Source organism: Phacochoerus africanus, chromosome 10, assembly GCF_016906955.1.
Source record: "Phacochoerus africanus isolate WHEZ1 chromosome 10, ROS_Pafr_v1, whole genome shotgun sequence".
NCBI classification, from domain to species: Eukaryota; Metazoa; Chordata; class Mammalia; order Artiodactyla; family Suidae; genus Phacochoerus; species Phacochoerus africanus.
The window spans coordinates 115,555,905-115,576,027 of NC_062553.1; the positions used below are offsets into that span (position 1 = coordinate 115,555,905).

At 33.1% G+C, this 20,123-nt stretch overlaps 1 protein-coding gene across 4 annotated transcripts in view; it reads left to right on the forward strand.

Moving 5' to 3' along the window:
- Positions 1 to 20,123, forward strand: part of TBCK (TBC1 domain containing kinase) — a 221,969-nt gene that overhangs the window by 71,758 nt on the left and 130,088 nt on the right. For all 4 annotated transcript variants that reach the window (XM_047751738.1, XM_047751736.1, XM_047751735.1 and 1 more), the window contains exons 7-19: positions 1,449 to 1,509; positions 2,603 to 2,664; positions 2,848 to 2,909; positions 3,852 to 4,000; positions 7,772 to 7,910; positions 9,401 to 9,500; positions 12,028 to 12,077; positions 12,252 to 12,381; positions 13,382 to 13,480; positions 15,165 to 15,227; positions 15,956 to 16,082; positions 17,664 to 17,714; positions 19,542 to 19,625. In XM_047751738.1, the coding sequence (XP_047607694.1) occupies positions 1,449 to 1,509; positions 2,603 to 2,664; positions 2,848 to 2,909; positions 3,852 to 4,000; positions 7,772 to 7,910; positions 9,401 to 9,500; positions 12,028 to 12,077; positions 12,252 to 12,381; positions 13,382 to 13,480; positions 15,165 to 15,227; positions 15,956 to 16,082; positions 17,664 to 17,714; positions 19,542 to 19,625 (1,177 nt within the window). The remainder of the gene's footprint in view (positions 1 to 1,448; positions 1,510 to 2,602; positions 2,665 to 2,847; positions 2,910 to 3,851; positions 4,001 to 7,771; positions 7,911 to 9,400; positions 9,501 to 12,027; positions 12,078 to 12,251; positions 12,382 to 13,381; positions 13,481 to 15,164; positions 15,228 to 15,955; positions 16,083 to 17,663; positions 17,715 to 19,541; positions 19,626 to 20,123) is intronic.

Consider the following 20,123-nt stretch of genomic DNA (forward strand, 5'->3'; position numbering starts at 1 on the left):
CACACATAACTGGGAGTTTGGGGTTAGTAGATGCAAACTATTACATTTAGAATGGATATACAACAAAGCCCTACTGTATAGCCCAGGGAACTATATCCAATCTCCTGGGATAGACCGTGATGGAAAATAATATTTAAAAAAGAATGCATATATTGCGTGTGACTGAGACACTCTGCTATACAGCAGAAATTAGTACAGTATTATAAATCAATTTTAGTATAAACAAACAAACACACGGTGGAAAATTCAACTTGGCACACAGTAGTTGCTCAACATAAATCACTGAAGTTTTAAGTATTTGAGTCCAGACTCCATTCCAAGGAGCCCCCTGAAACCGACTAAAAAGGAAACAACTAAATGAATTTTTTTTTTCTGGTCTTTTTAATTTTTTTTTTTTAGGGCCTCACCTGTGGCATATGGAGGTTCCCTGGCTAGGGGTCAAAATGGAGCTGCAGCTGCCTGCCTACGCCACAGCCACAGCAGCATAGGATCCAAGGCACATCTGTGACCCACACTACAGCTCACGGCAATGCCAGATCCTTAACCCACTGAGCAGGGACAGGGATCAAACCCACACCCTCATGGATACTAGCTTGGGTTTGTTACTGCTGAGCCACAATGGGAACTCCATAAATGTATGTATTTTAAAGTAAAGAAATATACCAGGTGTTACAGAAACACAGTGATGGTGGTCTAAGTCACTGTGGGAAGAGGAAGAAGTGAGATGGAATGCTTCCTAATGGAAGCAGCAGACTATTTGGGCCATAATATATAAGTAGGAATTAGGTAGATGAAAGGGTAATATGAATCTTTCCCAGGAGGCCTCTTGGTCCCTTAATCAATTAAGACTCTTGTCAACTTGACTCTAAACAACCAGGATCTCAAAAATGAAAAAGGCTTGGAGTTCCCATTGTGGCGCAGTGGAAACGAATCCAGCTAGTAGCCATGGGAATGTGTTTTTTTTTTGTTTTGTTTTGTTTTTTTGTTTTGTTTTTTTTTATCCCTGGCCTTGTTTAGTGGGTTAGGGATCTGGTGTCACTGTGAGCTGTGGTATAGGTCACAGACACTGCTCGGATCCCGTGTGGCTGTGGCTGTGGCTGTGGCTGTGGAGTAGGCCTGCAGCTGTAGCTCTGATTCGATCTAATAGCCTGGGAATATCCATATACCACAGATGCGGCCCTAAAAAGAAAATGAAGAATGCTTGAGATCAAACTAAAATGTAATGGTCCTTAAATATATGAAATGTTTAAACGTGAAATATTTTGCAACATTTTAAATGTTAGGTCATCAGTGGTTTTTCTTCAGTGGAGCCAACTAAAATATCTAATAAAAACTCTGAAGGGAAATAGAGGTACCTGGTAAAATCATTCTCAGCTCTGAAAAAAAAGGGCCTCCTTGGGAAAAATGATGTCATTGTTAACGAGAATTTCTTTTCCCATTTTATTTAGGGAAGAAAATTATTTCAGAGTTTGGATATTTCTGAAAGACTAAAATTTTTGCTTACATTGGGTAAGTATCTCATAGTTGATTATCTTTCAACTATAAACATAATCTTTAGTGACAATAATCATGCACCTTGAGAATGTGTTCTTTAAAAGAGTGAATATACTGAAATATCCTCTTTCTTCAATTTTCTAATGATCATGGTAAGAATTAACAGAGCATAAGGATTGCCTCTGATATAGTAGAGCTTTCATTATTCACTAAGGAATTATGGTGTACATGGATATAACCTTAGCTTTATTATCTAGCCAAGTAAACTAATTTGTTAAATCACAATACAAGATTACAAAATTTTACTTCTCTGTAGCAGTTACCTGTAGACAATGTAGTGTATTTAACTTTTGAGCTTTCTATTTGATGAATCATTTGTAAACAATGACTGAGGAAGGATATTTGTTTTTACTTGTAACAACCTCATGTATTTTACTTATGTATTAGATCCATATATTTGTAATTCACAGTTCTAAAAATTTGTGTAGTCTACTTTAGAGTGGAATAAGTGTGGTAAGAAAGAGAAAATCACTGATAGATCACTTTGCATAAAAGAGTAACAGATTTGTGTCCAGGTTAATAGAGTTTACAAATAAGAATATATACAGAATAATATTAATAAATACTAAATAATAATTAATTGTAAATAAAATTGCATAAAATTTACCACTTTAACTTCAAGGATTGACAGTATAGCTATTAAGGAGTCTTGGAGGTCTATAAATATTATCTGCAGACTAAAACATACTTTAAATTCCAGAGAAATATGTATATATTCTCTAAATTATATTTAATAAAAATAAATTAATCTTATAAAATATAATGCCTTTTCAAAGAGTAATATGTGTGTGTGTATTTATAGAGAAGAGAATTTTTACCTTCTTGAATCACTGCTTTATTTCACTATGCTGTCTTTCAGTGCCTATGATTCAGTTAATATCTGTTGTTTGAAGTCTTTATTTTTTATTAAAACGTATAGGGAAAATTGACAAGGTCTTAAGCCTTTTAATAACTCAAGTTCCAAAGCTGCATTACCCAATTTCAGTTCCCAGTTAGACTGATAAATTAGAAAAGCAACATTAATTCATATAATTTTTCTATTTTATAGACTGTGTGGATGATACTATAATAGTTCTGGCTGAAGAGCATGGTTGTCTGGACATTATAAAGGTTTGTCATTAATCTGTTACTGAAAGTTTCCAATGGCAAACTGTTTTAAAGCTATGTTTATTTCTATTTAGATAGTTGCTTTTTCAGAGAGTGACAAATTAATATGAATTTGTGTAAAGTCCAAATAAAGAAATATAAATTTTTGATGGATCATTTAAAATAATTCTTTTCTCTATTTACCAGGAGCTTCCTGAAAATGTGACACATCTTTTGAAGAAGTGCCTCACCTTCCATCCTTCCAAGAGGTTGATATTAAGAGTTTGGTATTATTACTGAGATCTTAACATATAAGTAGTTAATTTTTTAATACTGATGGTTTAAATAAGAATATTAATATATATAGTAATATATAATTGATATCAGTATCATAACTGTTGGTTATAGCTTTAATGTATGTTAATAAAAGAAAAAAATTAAACCATGGTCAGAAAACTGCCATATACCAAAAGGAGTTACTAGTTCATTTCCAAGCTTCCAACCAGAAAATAGGCTAAATTGTAGAATGTAGATATGCCTTAATAAAATGATGTGAGAAAAATGAGATGAAAGTTTATTGCAAATATGTATTATAGAAAAACACTTAGATAAAAGGTGAGGCAAGTTAAGAATTGTTGATTATATAAAAGGATTTCTTAGAAGTTCCATGACTTATTTTCATTAGATAAGGTCACTGTTAACCATACTGCTGTCCTTAAACTCAGTATATAAGATATGAAAACAATGTATTCTAATTTGCCTTTAGGAAAACATCTTTATCAAGGCCTGTTAGGAAGAGAAGAATGATAGTAAAAGCATAGTTTTTGATAAATATATCGCATTAAACTAAGAGAGTAGGAAGTAAACCAAAAGGTATGTAAGTTTATAATTTTATTTTTTAATTAAGATATTCAGGAAAACAGGTACATTGTGGTCAAACTAAAAGTAAAAAATTGATATCTCATATGGAATAAGTTTTAGTAGATCATAAAGTACAAAGAGAATACAGGTAAAAAAAATTTCAGCATTTAATTACAACTGCTTATTTTTTTTTAAGATATACGTTTAGACTCTACTGAGGAGAGCTTCATTATTTTCTTTACTAATAAGGTGTTTATGACTTTTAACTATCCCCTCGAAGGTGTTCCATTATTCTAAGAAATTAATAATGACTTTCATTCATACTTCGTATTTTAAATGTGTTTCTTAAGGCCAACCCCAGACGAATTAATGCAGGACAAGGTGTTCAGTGAAGTGTCGCCCTTATATACTCCCTTTACGAAACCTGCCAGCCTGTTTTCATCTTCTCTGAGGTGTGCTGATTTAACTCTGCCTGAGGACATAAGTCAGTTGTGTAAAGGTAATGAAAAAAATATAAGCCTTGTTTTTAAAGGAAATACCCTTATCCTAGTTTCAGTTTTAAATTTAATAACTATAACTATATATATATTTACATTAGTGAGACCTTATTGATACTTATCTGAGAATTAAATAATCCTGGAAATGATTAAAATACAACTAAGACATGGCACCATAAAACTCCTAAAGAGAACATAGGCAAAATACTTTCTGGCATAACTCGTAGCAATGTTTTCTTATGTCAGTCCCCCAAGGCAATAAAAATAAAAGCAGAAATAAACAAATGGGACCTAATCAAATCTACAAGCTTTTGCACAGCAAAGGAAACCATAAACAAAGTGAAAAGACAATCTCTGGACTGGGAGAAAGTATTTGAAAATGATGCTACTGACAAGGGCTTAATTTCCAAAATATGCAAACAACTCATACAACTCCATAACAAAAAAGCAAATGACCCAGTTAAAAAATGACTACATACAGAACAATGGAACAGAATAGAGAACCCAGGAATAAATTTTTTCAGACGACCTATGTTCAATTAATCTTCAAAAAAAGAGGCAAGAATATAAAATGGGAAAAGTCTCTTCAGCATGTGGTGCTGGGAAGACGAGACATCCGCTTGTAAATCTATGAAACTAGAACACAGCCTCACACCATGTACAAGAATAAACTCAAAATGGCTTAAAGACCTAAACATAAGGCAAGATACCATAAAACTCCTAGAAGAGGACATAGGCAAAACGTTCTCTCACATCAACCATACACATGTTTTCTTAGGTAGGTCTCCCAAGGCAATAGAAATAAAAACAAAAATAAATTGGTGGGACCTAATCAAACTTACATGCTTTTGCACGGCAAAGGGAACCAAAAAAAAAAAAAAACCCCCAAAAGGACAGCCTATTGAGTGGAGAAAATAGTTGCAAAAGATGCAACTGACAAGGGCTTAATCCCTAAAATAAATACAAACTACTCATACAACTCACCGGCAAAAAAAAAAAAAAAAACTTAACAACCCAATTGAAAAATGGGCAGAAGACCTAAATAGACATTTCTCCGAAGAAGATATGGATGGCCAACAGGCACATGAAAAAATGGTCAACATTGCTATTTATTAGAGAAATGAAAATCAAAACTACCGTGAGGTACCACCTCACACTGGTCAGAATGGCCATCATTAATAAGACCACAAATAACAAATGCCGGAGAGGGTATTGAAAACAGGGAACCATCTTACACTCTTGGTGGGAATGTAAATTGGTATAATCGCTATGGAAAACAGTATGGAGGTACCTCAGAAAACTAAATACAGAACTACCATATGATCCAGCAATCCCACTCATGGGCATATATCCATACAAAACTTTCATTGAAAAAGATACCTGCACCCCCATGTTCACTGAAGCACTGTTAACAATAGCCAAGACATGGAAACAACCTAAATGTCCATCAACAGGTGATTGGATTAAGAAGATATGTTATATATACACAGTGGAATACTATTCAGCCATTAAAAAACCCAAATAATGCCATTTGCAGGGAAAAAAAAAAAAAACGGATGGAACTAGAGATTCTCATACTAAGTGAAATAAGTCAGAAAGAAAAAGACAAATACCATATGACATCACTTATATCTGGAATCTAATATATGGCACAAATGAACCTATCTACAAAAAATAAACTCATGAAACTTGTGGTTGCCAAGGGGAGGGGGAGACAGAGGGATGGACTGGGAGTTTGGGATTAATAGATGCAAATTATTGCATTTGAAGTGGATAAGCAATGAGATCCTGCTGTGTAGCACAGGGAATTCTATCCAATAACTTATGATGGAGCATGGTGGAGGATAATGTGCAGAAAAGAAGTGTGTGTGTGTGTGTGTGTGTGTGTGTGTAAGTGGTTCACTTTGCTATATAGCAGAAATTGACAGAACATTGTAATCAACTATAATAAGAAAATCCAAAAAAAAAGACCTAATTAGATATTTTTCTAAATAAGACATACAGATGGCCAATACGCAAAAGAAAAGATGCTCAATGTCGCTAATTATTAGATTAATGCAAATCAAAACTACAATGAGGTATTCACCTCACAATGGTCAGAGTGATCATATTAAAAAGTTTATAAGTAACAAGTGCTGGAAAAGATGTGGAGAAAAGGGAAGCCTTCTACACTGTTGGTCAGAAGTTAAAGCCTTTGTGGAAAACAGTATGGAGGTTCCTCAAAAAACTAAAAATAGAGTTGCCATATGATCTAGCAATCCCCTCTTGGGCATCTGTATGGAGAAAACTCTAATTTGTAAAGATACATACCCCCCATTGTTCATGGCAGTGTTGTTTACAATAGCCAAAACATGTAAGGAACATAAATGTCCATCAAAAGGTGAATGGATAAAGAAGATGTGGTGCATATATAATGGAATACTTCTCAGCCAGACAAAAGAATGAAATAATGCCTTTGCAGCAGCATGGTTGGACCTAGAGATTGTCATTCTGACATAAGTCAGACAGAAAAAGACAAATATATGATAGCATTTAATATGTGGAATTTAAAATATGGTACAGATGAACTTACTTATAAAACAGAAACAGACTTACAGACATTGCAAGCAAATTTGTAGTTACCAAAGGAAAAAGAGATGAGGGAGGGATAAGTTAGGAGTTTGGGATTAGCAGATAGAAAGTGTAATATATGAAATAGGTAGTATAGATTAACAATAAAGTCCTATTATATAGCACAGGGAACTATATTTAATAGCCTATAATAAGCCATAATTGAAAAGAATTTTATAAAAACAAGAATTCTGGAAGTGATTAAAATGTAACTAACCTAACATTTTAATCCTTAAATGACTTCAGTTCCTTTAATCCTTAAATGACTTCCTTCATCCTTTAATGACTTTGGAGCAAGAACTTTAAAGATCGAGTAAAGAAAGTAGCACCAAAAAAAAAAGTTTTAAATTTTTTATTATGTAAACCAAAGTCCTGTTTTCATCTCAGATCTTAATGCTAAAATCAAATAATCTAATTTCCAATGAAATTTCTACTACATCAGTATTTATACATCATATTTCAAATAATTTATTATAAATGATCTCAAAAAGTATTATTATTGGTAGGAAATCCATAGTATTATATTCCATGTTTGTACCAGAATATCACCTTTTCTCTTTTCGTTCCTCTGTGAAGACTACAGCTCTCAGGATGTGTATTTCTGACTCTAGCCAGTTACCTTTTTACTGAAAAGTTATCATGGCATAAGGGGGGGCAGGAAACATTTACTAAGCACTCAATTACTGTGTTTCATACATTGTATCTTCAAGTATCATTCATGCCAGATGGGGAAGTAGGCAGACGTTTAGTCACACAATTACTATTATAAATAAAGGTCAATATGAGCATAGTATAGTTTAAGCAAATCCTGCCTGAGACATCCACTAAGACCTCTCAGAAAAGGCAGCGATTGCCTCAAGACATGAAGTTTGTGTTGGTTACCTGTCCAGGTGTTTTTTTCTGCCTTTCTTCCCCACATAGTTCAGCATATGTCTCTGATAGAGTGTAAAAATTATACTTTTCCACAAAGAAACTGAGTGTATAACCAATATGTATATCTGCATTTCATCCTCTGTGCATTCTGTAGTATGAATATTCTAAAGGAAATTTTACTATGTTCTTCAATTTTTACGTTTTTAGAATGTCAACTGTTATTGCCTGTTGCCTTTTAATGAAAACAGAAAGTGTGATAGCTATGATTCTTTTTAATTTGCCATTAATAGATATAAACAGTGATTACTTGGCAGAAAGATCTATTGAAGAAGTATATTACCTTTGGTGCTTAGCTGGAGGTGACTTGGAAAAAGAGCTTGTGAACAAGGAAATCATTCGATCCAAACCACCTATTTGCACACTCCCCAAGTAAGAAAACTTCCCTTGGAAATGAGAAAACTCTAGTATAACATTTTGATATCATTTTCTTTTGATAGACATTTCAGAAAGTGATTATGAAAACAATTAGAAGTCCATACCTTGTTTTCTTGGCTGACGTTTCTTTTATTTATTTATTTATTGCCTTTTTAGGGCTACATCCATGGCATATGGAAGTTCCCAGGCTAGGGTTCGAATCAGATCTGCAGCTGCCAGCCTATACCACAGCCACAGCAATGCAGGACCTGAGCCTAGACTGTGACCTACACCACAACTCATGGTAATGCTGGATCTAATCCACATCCTCATGGATACTAGTCGGGTTCGTTACCTCTGAGCCACAATGGGAACTCCTTGCCTGCAGTTTCTGATTGCAGTGTTATCATCAATTGTCTTTACAATTCTTAATAAATATTGTTTTTAAATACTTTGCTTTATGATCTATTTGAAGTAAAGTTATTATGGAACATCTCACAATATTTGACGATCAATAAATGAAAAATGTACAAATAGAATAGTAATATTTAAGTTAGTAAACTGGGCTATTGTGTCCATTATGAGGAGCTATTTTCTATCTCTAATAAAATCTTAAAATACGGTTGGTAGCCTCATTGCTTTCCCTGGAGATCATCATGGTGTTAATTCACTGTTGAGAAAATCTGCAGGACGCATAAAGTCTTGGCCACTCTCCTATAAATTACCTAGAAGTTAAGTAACAGTATAACCCCAAAAGTCATATTTAGTCATAAAGATGAAAACCTGAATCTCTTGAGTATCCATGCTGCGATAGTTTTAGTTTTAGATTTTAGGACTAGATTTGATCCTTTGTAGGTAACTGGAAATTAATCTACTGAAATTTTTTTTTCATATGTTAAATTTTAGGTTAATTGTTTCAATATACCACTGGTTCTCTACTTTTTTCTCCTCTTAAACTGAATTCTAAATATTAAGTTCAGTTATACAGTTCACACAATTAAATAGAAAATTAGGAATTAAGATGGAAATTCTAAGAATAAATCGTTTGAAGATTATAAAAATTCTCAAAAGGAATTATCTAAAATTCTAAACAAACTTCATGCATTTATTATTCAGCTTTCTTTCTTGGGAGAAGTTATCATCATTAGCATTTTTCTTTATTCTTCTCTTTTATAATTTTTTACTTATATGAACTTCCTCAGAAGCACATTAACCTAGTGTCAATAGAGTAAATTTATTATTGTACCTGTGATGAACAAAGAGTATAAATCATACTCTTGCATTTCTAAAATGCTTTATATTTATACTATTTCAGCATATATTTAAAACTGAGAATTGTTGGAAGAAATTTCAACTGTTACATTTTTTATTAACCCATTTGGTCTGAAATTTTCTTGTTTTGTTAAAGAGATTGATGATTTAGAATAAATTTTATTTTCTAGAAGAAACAATAAATCGGATTTCTGTGCTCATTTAAATTATTATTATTTTTAATTTCCTTTCAGTTTTCTCTTTGAAGATGGGGAAAGCTTTGGACAAGGTCGAGATAGAAGTTCACTATTAGATGATACCACCGTGACGTTGTCATTATGCCAGCTAAGAAATGTAAGAACGGTATTTTGGCAAATTTGCTTCAGATCATTTTTTCTCTTCCTTTTCTTTAAATTTTTAAATAAAAACTTACAAATACATATGAAGTCTTAAATTCCTCCTGGATACTATAAAATATGTGAGGTTTTTTTTTAAGGTGTGTTCCTAGGAGTGGCATTGTTGAAAAACAGGATCTGTACATCATCAGCTTAATATATATTGTCAGATTGTTCACAGAAGTGGTTTTAGCACTTTATCTTTTTACTCTCTTTGGATAATGTTCTCATTTCTCCACGTACATGGTAACACATGGTGTCAAATTTTTAAAAATTACCGTTGTAGAAGGTATAGAATGGTATTTTCCTATAATACTAATTTTAATTCCCTGAAGATAGTGCAGTTATAAGTCTTCATATTTTTGGCCATTTACTTACCTCTTTGTACATTGCTAGTTTATATCTCTTGCCACTTTTTTATTATGTGATTTCTTATTGATTTGAGAAGTTTAAAAATGTATTCAGGTATGAAATCTTTGTCGGCTGTACAGCCATACCTCAGTTATCTCACTTAGCAGTATTGCACTTCATAGTGATTGCTTTTTGTACAAATTGTACTCTAAAACCCTACACCACAGTTGTCAGTGTACTTTAATTCTAGCTTACCTCCTTTCTCTCTAAACTTTGTCATATGTCATTGCATTTTCCTCCTGTTTTAGGCTTTACCTGTCATTTTAATATTATACATGTTATACAGTAGGAGGGTTTTAGAATCTCTCTTCTTCTATAATGCTAGGAATAGAAAATTAAAATATGTAATCATTACATTTGATACCCTAAATTTATCACCCCTTTGAAGAGAAAAAACATGTATAGTGGACAAAATAAGCAACAAGACAGCAAATAATAAAGTACATCTAAAATATGTGGTTTCAACAGACTTTATTTTAATTTGCTCTTAAATTTAAATCTAATCCAAATTGTATGAATACAAGTTAAATGAATACAGGCTTCAATTTTATTTATTCCTCAGTTCCTTACATTTCCACTTTTGAAACTTAGATTACTTTTTTCTATAATTAAGAAAAAAATGTTAATATTGCTGATTTTTAAAATAATATAGAAACTAAATAATAATTTTTACCTTGTGCTTTTCTATATAAGTATTTTTGCCTTTTTTAGCCCTTAATACACCAAAATTTTAACTAGAAAAAAGCAAAAAAAGATATGAATACTATGTATGATCTTCAGGACAGTAAAACCTAAATTTAAAAAAAATGTGTACATTAATCAGTAAAATTTGTGAAAATCTTATTTTTCAACTTAGAATTTTAATGCATGAAAGAAATACATAAAAGTTTAAAGGCAAAATAGGATAAATGCATGGCATGTTAAATTTTAGAGAAAAGCTGGGCATGAATCCAACGTTTGCTAGATTCTCAGTGTTGGATTTTCTTTGGCTTTTATAAATTCCCAGAACAACTTACAGTGACTCTGATAATAAAAGGCTAGCTGTGCACAGAGCCTGAAGTTCTATATCTGTCCCCAGAGGAGCAGATACTCTGCCTTCCACCTGAAAGTTGAGCTAAGGAACAAAGCAGTGGGCAGGATGGCATTTATTTTAATCACCCTGCTTAGTTGTGTCTAAGTTTTACTTTACAACTACCTACCTTCTTACTTTTTTTTTTTTTTTTTGCCTTTTAGGGTCACACCCACAGCATATGGAAATTCCCAGGCTAGGAATTGAATTGGAGCTACAGCTGCCAGCCACAGTCACAGCCACGCAGATCAGAGCTGCATTGGTGACCGACACCACAACTCAGGGCAGCTCCAGATCTACATCCCACTGAGGGAGGCCAGGGATCAAACCAACATCCTCATGGAGACGGGTTGGATTTGTTTCTGCTGCACCACAATGGGAACTCCCCTTCTTACATTTTTGTAGAATATCTATAATCCTGGCAGTGTTATTATTGGGATAACATCTATTATAATGACTTTGTGGAAGAAGTAAAAGAATTGAATTTTTTGTCAGTTGATTTATCAGCTGTTTGAATCATTCATATTCAAAGTATGGTGTGAGAAATTCTTTTGAATCCTTCTTATTGGCACCTTACTTTTGTCTTAGTTTGTATTAAAGTCAAAACAAAGATAAATCTGACTTGAGCTTTATAAGGGATATTTATACCAAAGTACCTTTTAAAAGAATCTTCATATAATTTAAAAACATTTTATCCACTTATTACATTTCATACTAATTTTGGTAATTCTGAATTGTGTTTGGAAAGCTATTATAATAAGTGTCTAACATTTACAAGAAATACCTAGAGTTAAAAAAAAATAAAAAACTATTCTTCACAGCTAAATTTAATCACTGGAGGCATAATATATTTGCATAGTTATCTTAGGAATCAATTTTAGATTCTGTTGTATACTTTTCTTGGTACTTTTATAAATTCATAATTTTATATTATTTTTTCCTTTAAATATGGGTCAGTGTTTCTCTGAGCCTAAATATCATAAATATTTTCTCTTTAAATTCACAGAGATTAAAAGATGTTGGTGGAGAAGCATTTTACCCACTACTTGAAGATGAGTGAGTATATAGTCTCCTTTTACACTTATTTTTTCTTTATATTACACTGGTAAGAAGCTTATACATTTTCTTTGAAAAGTATTTCCTAAATAGGACACAAGGATATGATGTTTGCAATTTTTTTTAACTTTAAGCCCTTTTATCAATTTTTGTGCTTTTGTTTTTCTTTTACAGCCAGTCTAATTTACCTCATTCAAACAGCAATAATGAGCTGTCTGCAGCTGCTACTCTCCCTTTAATCATCCGAGAGAGGGACACAGAGTACCAACTAAACAGAATCATTCTCTTTGACAGGCTGCTAAAGGTAGAGATTCTAAATTTTAAAGTGTTATAAGCACCCATATACAATCCTTATTTTTTATTTCATTGCTAATTCTTAGGGAATCTTGATGTCATTAGAACACTAACTCATGACCTTTCTTTTTTGATTAACTTTTAATTATGAAAACGATACCTGTTCATAGTATGAAACTAAAAAGTAAACAAGATGCAGAAATCTATGCAACATCATATTAGACAGGATATTAATATCCCTACTATTTAAAGAACGCTGAAAAACCAACAGAAAAAGCACTGTTATCAAAACAGAAATGCATAAAGAACACAATAGAAATTCAACTAGTGGGTGAATCTATTCAAAATATGTATCCTTACTAGAAATGAAAAAAAATTAAAAGTCTTCTTGCATATCGAGTTAGCGAAGTGAGTAAAGGCATATTGAGATTGGAGCTCTTGTTCTTATGGAGTAGTGCAAATTGATAGAAGCAGTCTGTAAACCAATTGAAAGTATGTGTCGAGAGTGTTTAACAACATCCTTATCCTTTGTCCTAATAATTCTCTTCCAGAAATAGCTCCTAATGTACAAATTTACAAAAGAACACATTTATATGCAAGGATACAGAAGTAGCCATAATAATAACATATTTATTTAATATTTTCTGCATCTCTAGATATTTTACAAAATACTTTGCATACATTATTTCACCTGTATGAGACTGATAATATTAACCTCCATATGAATCACTTTTAATTCTCCCAAAACACAAAATAGAGAGGAATGATTAAAAACAGTAGAATCAGCTCCTCTCTTTGATTGTATAATAGGAGATTTACAGAAGATAGGGAACTATTCCACTGCTAATTTATATGTATTAATTAATAACACCAGACCAAGTAATTTCAGATACTTAGAAATGTATTACATTTCACCTTCAACTTTATCACTGGTTTATTCAGAACTGTCTAGACTAAAAAGATGGCCCTGATAATTTGAGATATTTTTCATATCTTTTTTTTGTCTATAGGCTTATCCTTATAAAAAAAATCAAATCTGGAAAGAAGCAAGAGTTGACATTCCTCCTCTTATGAGAGGTTTAACCTGGGCTGCTCTTCTGGGAGTTGAGGTAAAAAAAAAAAAAAAAAAAAGTTAGAAACTCATTAATAGTGCAAAGAAAGAAAGAGAATGGAGGTGTTTTCTGAATGTATATTTTTCAAGTTGTTAGAAAATTATGTAGTAAAATATGAGCATTAAGAATTTTTGGCAGTTTTAAGTGAACAGAATAGAGGAGAAGAATACACTAGATAAAATGAAAAATTGAATTAAAGGTTTATTATATTTATTCTATTTAAAATTTTATTTAATGGGACTCATAAATTATCTGGATTATTAACTTTAAAATCAGAATATTTAAAATATATCAGAATATATATATATATAGAGAGAGAGAGAGAGAGAGTTTATAAGTATATAGTCCTGCTTATAAGTATGTTCATCTAGGAATAGGATTGCCTATTTACAAGTAGTTCTGTTAAGTTTGGAGAAATCGTCCACTCTAAATTGGAACCTTATCAGAAATCATGAACATAATTTAGTGGCTTTGACCCATCTGTCTCACCAGAAGCATGCTGCTATGAGAAATAGCTACTTTAAGTTCTGTAACACCTTACCTGTGGCAGTGAGGAAAGGAGAGGTGTCATAAAATTATTAGGATGACCTGCAGTACTATCAGAGAACTTTGGTGACAGCAGTCAGGATAATAGGCCAGTCCTGCCAGATCTTTTTCATTTCCTGTCATTCTTTGTCATCTTGCCTTCGTACATTCCCTTATAGATATCTTAGATATCCATTACCTATTTTTGTATGTGAATTTCCCCAAATATTTTTAATCCTTTTAACTCTCTATTGTAAGAACTCCTTTCTTCATTCCTGATACCCTTGATGAGAATCTAAATATCTTTGAGTTTGGTTGGTTTCTTTATAAGAATGCCTAGTATTCTATACCATAATGTTAATAGTTAGAATTATAGAACCATATAATGCTTAAAGTTCAAGAGGACTTCTAAGGTCAGATTGTCCAAATCTTTAATTAAATAGATATGCAAGAGAAGTTGATTCCCGGTGTTAGAGTTTGAATCCCAAATCCAAACTAATAAGAATTGTTCCATGCTTGATCCAATGGAACATGACCAAAATTGAAGTGGTTTATTTGATTATTATTTTATTATTCCCTCATAATGGTTTAACTGAAAAATGTTAGTGATCTTTTTAGTTCCTTAATGATTTCATGACTCCATGATATTCCACTCTGTAATCATTCCAAACTTCTGCTTCCTAGTGCTAAACTACCATTCCTTTAGACAGTTTCATTTTATATTTGCTTTTATTAACAACTTTAACAGGAAATTTTCTTTTAGAATGACCCTCTCTCCCCTCCCTCAATTAAGAAAAAATTTTCTTACAAAGTTTACCGTGTGTGAGATAACAATGAATAAAGCTCTGCTGTGTTGGGAAGGCTGGAAAATACTCCCAGATAAGCATACTCATTTGCTATGTGACTCATCCAGCATATTGGTCTTCTGTTGTATATGATTCAGACATCTGCCTTAGCAAAATGGTAAATTGTCTCAAACTTTTATCACAGACCGTCAGGAATGTAGAATATTTTTTAAGGGGTATACTTTGAGTTTGAATCTACCTATCTATAATTGGGTGCATTTTCAAAGATAGATGTTTATAAGCAGATTTTGCCTAAATTTATAATTTATTGAAGTTATGATGAAAGTAATATATCTTCTATTTTTTTGCAGGGGGCTATTCATGCCAAATATGATGCGATTGACAAAGATACTCCAATTCCTACAGATAGACAAGTATGATTTAGATTTTCTTAAACAACCTAAAATGTCTGCCAAATCTTTAAATCTTAGAAAGGCATGAGGAATTTTCCTCCTTTTATTATGAATACTCAGCAGCCATCATATGCATATGATGTTAGAGATACATAATTCTTCGCTCTCTAAGATGTAATCTAACTCATTAGTGAATTAGAACTGTTACTTAAAGGAGGTTAGGCCAAGTAACTTTTCCTAATAATGTACTTTTTTGTGTGAAGAATGTGTTCTTTATTTGGACCAGACTATAAAGGAAGGTCTTTTGAAAACTAAATTAGTACATACATATTCAAAAGGAATGATCTGTTTTCCTTGTTTAAATATACTTACAACTTTTTTGGTTCCAGAGGATTAATATAAAATTCAAAAACCTTGAACACCAGGAGCTCCCATTGTGGCTCAGCAGTAACGAACCTGTCTGGTATCCATGAGAACGTGGGTTCGACCCCTGGCCTCCCTCAGTGGGTTGAGGATCTAACATTTCTGTGAGCTGTGGTATAGGCCAGCAGTGCAAATCCAATTCAGTCCCTAGCCTGGGAACTTCCATGTGCCCCAGGTGCTGTCCTAACAAACAAAAAACAAGGCAACAACAACAAAAAACTTTGAATACCAGGGTTATGTAGGCTGCCTCTTCTGAAATTCATAATGCAGTTACTTCTTTTCCTTATGTTGGGGCTTATTGGAGATCACTCTATGCTGTTTTACAGATTGAAGTGGATATTCCTCGTTGTCATCAGTATGATGAACTGCTATCATCACCAGAAGGTCATGCAAAATTTAGACGTGTATTGAAAGCCTGGGTGGTGTCCCATCCAGATCTTGTGTATTGGCAAGGTAACTGTTTTTCCCCAGTTATAAAATTAAGACTCTTTTTTTCAAGTATTTGGGGCACATTGTCTGACTGACAATTTTTAAAATTAAAATATCAAAATATCCTAATCTTTAAGAAAAAATACTAAAGCTATGCTCCAATTTTTGAGAGGTTTATATGAAAACTTTTGTAAGCTTTGTCTGAATGCCTACTGAATATCATTTAAATACATATCTAATGAGACAGATTTGCCATCATAGTGATTAGGAAAGTATAAAGAATATTTTCTGCTATTGTAATCTTTGTAAATACATTTTTTCAATACTTATGCAAATAATAAGTTTGCACCATGAATAATATTGGGCTAGTTGATATTCTTGACAGTTAATGATATTCTTGACAGTTAATATTAGAAATTGAGGAAGAGTTCCCACTCTGGCGCAGTGGTTAAGAGTCCCACTGCAGTAGCTCAGGTCGCTGCAAAGGTGGGCTCAGGACAGTAGGTTAAAGGATCCAGCATTGCCGTAGCTATAGGGGTAGGTCACATATATGGCTCGGATTCAAGTCCTGGCCCCAGGAACTTTCATATGCCATGGTGTGGCCATGAAAAAAAAGAAAAGAAAAGAAAAAGAAATTGGAGAATACTAAACTACTCACTTTATTTATTGTTTCTCTTTTTTAAAATATCGTTAATGCTCCATGTCCTTGATTTTTAGCTTTTCTCATTTCCATTTTTGAGGTCACTGATAAATTCATGAACAAGAAACCCATTCCACTCAGTCTTATTTTTGAATTTGTTGTTATAAAGAATAGTGTTTATATTTCAATTCTGCATCAATTTCTTGCCAAACTTAATAATGAAGGTATTATTTTTCCTAACTGTTCATTTTAGAGTTCTATATCGCCCTAGCAATTCTAGACAAATTTTGTACATTCTTTCAACATGACAACATATGAACAGCATTATTTTCAATAAAAGAACTATGTCATGTGTTTGTATTTTAACTTCACAATTTTTTTTAATTTTTTCAAAAATTTTATTTTTAAAAAATTATTTCCCCAATACCAATTTTTTTCTACTGTACAACATGGTGACCCAGTTACACATACATGTACATATTCTATTTTCTCACATTATCATGCTCCATCATAAGTGACTAGACAGAGTTCCCAGTGCTACGCAGCAGCTAACTTCACAATTTTTTACAGTTTTTTCCATCATCCCAGAGAAACACATAAGACAAATTTCCATCTCTTAAACAAGAAAACCTGCCTGGAGTTAAGTGATTGCCATGATCACACAGTCAGAATCGGAGATGGGACTATATCTCAAGCCTTCTATCATTTTTACATTTTTCTATTATTTAGTTCTTCAACTTATAGTAACATTGATAATAATAGCAGTTGATTTATATTGGGCTTTACTATGTGCCAGTCACTATCATTTACTCCTTGCAAATACCCATGAAGTAATATTTCTGAATAAGTAATATGTATAATGCTTAATCTCTTCAGAAGTAATACAGAGAACTGAGTAAGGTATATACCTACAGTTCTGCTGGATTATATTTATCTGAATTCTTTCTCCAACCTTTCCCCATCAGGTCTTGACTCACTTTGTGCTCCATTCCTATATTTAAATTTCAATAATGAAGGTAAGCTTATTTATCATTTAAATAATTATTGTTGGAGTTCCGCTAGTGGCACAGTGGTTAATGAATCCAACTAGGAACCATGAGATTGTGGGTTCGATCCCTGGCCTCACTCAGTGGGTTAAGGATCCTGCGTTGCTGTGAGCTATGGTGTAGGTCACAGACGCAGCTCAGACACAGGACGCCGTGACCCTGGCGTGGGCTGGCGGCTACAGCTCCAATTAAACCCCTAGCCTGGGAACCTCCATATGCGTGGGTGCGGCCCTAGAAAAGACAAAAAACAAACAAAAAATGAGTAATTATTGTGCATATTATTCTAAAATATCCCAATATGAAAGTTTTTTATTTTCATTGTAAAATTCCTGATCTCTTCCTAGTGGATACTCTAAATTTCTGTAAAATAGTCTACTAGACTCATTTTACAGAATAAAATGAGTTTCAGCTGTGACCAGGCAATGACCAGAGATTTAGGGAGACTCCGATAGATTATTCTAAATGCATTTATTTACTTGGATGACCATTCTTATAAAACTTTAGAGAAAATTCTGACTTTTTAGAGATTGGTTTTACTCTATGTATACTTTCTAAACAATTTGTAAGGAAAAAAGTATTGATCTGGTATCTCCAAAGTTTATTATTTCAACCACTAATTCCTTAATGAAGACTTTTCTTACCCTCCTGAGTCCATAATAGCACTTTGTATTCCAGAAATTTATCTTGTGTATGTTTTATATTCATTTACATGCTAATATAGTAGACCCCTATTTTTGCTTAGCAGCTTTATTTTTTTCTTTTCTTTTTGTTTAACAGCTGTACCCACAGCATATGGAAATTTCCAGGCTAGGGGGTTGAATCAGAGCTGCAGCTTTAGGCCTACACCACAGCTACCACAACACCAGATCCAAGGTGCATCTGCTGCTTATATTGTAGCTTGTAGCAACACCAGATCCTTAACCCACTGAGGCCAGGGATTGAATCCTCATCCTTCCAGATGCTATGTTGGGTTAACCCTCTAAGCCCAACAGGAACTCCTTAGCAGCTTTTTTTAATGACAAGAGCTTTTTGTTTGTTTGTTTTCTGTCTCCTGATAGAATGCCTTTTTCATAGTAGGCTTTTCAATAAATATTTGAATATTTATTATGAATATCCCTAATGATATCACACACAGAGAGTGTTACCATATTAGCTAAAATCCTTGGATACCTCAGTCTTAGAATCTCCATATTTTCAAATTCTATTTTGTATCAGAATTTACATAGATATCTGGAGTTGAGTAGAGATAGCAAAATCTCAGAAATCTAAAATTTCACTATTTGAAATTTGTTCTGTGATGCTTTTCTTTAATATAGACTAGAGGTTTTTCTGTGCTTTGTTAAGCATAGTCCCTTATCACACATATTGCTCTAAAAATACTAAGGGACATGGGTTTGAAAGAACAGTTTATTAGTAGTGTCTCTAAATCCAAAGCTCTCAGGCTCTTTTGTTTGCATCAACAAAAATTAAGGGTATTGAAGCTTCTGTAGCTCATTAATAATGATTTTGTTTAGATATTTTAAAACTGCATAAAGTTCTGCTAATGAAGGTTTTTTTTTTGTGGATAATGGTTACTACAGTAATTTGAAATTGAAAAGTTACTAGGATGGTTATTTTTTGTTGTCCAAAATATTATTTTAAATGGTAGGGGGTTTTTCCCCCTTTAATTTAGTGCTTCCATCAATTATTAACATAATTCTTATTTAAAAGGAAGTTCAAGGAATGTGTGCTGAGTGAGTGACTGCTGATCATTTACCTCATGAACTAATTTATTATATTTGCCTTATTCTTTCTTAGCCTTGGCTTATGCATGTATGTCTGCTTTTATCCCCAAATACCTGTATAACTTCTTCTTGAAAGACAACTCACATGTAATACAAGGTAAGCAAATGTGTTTCCTTGTCTTTTTACAGGGAAAGTGCTTATGACAAAAGTGACTCATACTCAATTAAATTTATGGTTTTGACCCAATAAAATATGGTGGCATTCTACTATTAAAACCCATGAAGAGATCATTCCTCCAAGTTTAGTCTTTCTTCCAAGTCCACAAGAATTATGGTATTTTTCTAATGACTATATAATATCTAATCTCACCTCAGTTCAAATTCAGGCAAGCTGGTTTAAGAAAATAAAGTCCAGAGTTCCCATCCTGGCTTAGAGGTAACAAACACGATTAGTAGCCAAGAGGACTAGTCATGAGGCATATTTGATCCTTGGTCTCACTCAGTGGGTTAAGGATCCAGTGTTGCCACGAGTTGTGATGTAGGTCAAAGATGTGGCTCGGATCCGGCATTGCTGTGGCTGTGGTGTAGGCCAGCAGCTGTAGCTCCGATCGTACCCCTAGCCTGGGAACTTCCATGTGCCACAGATGCAGCCCTA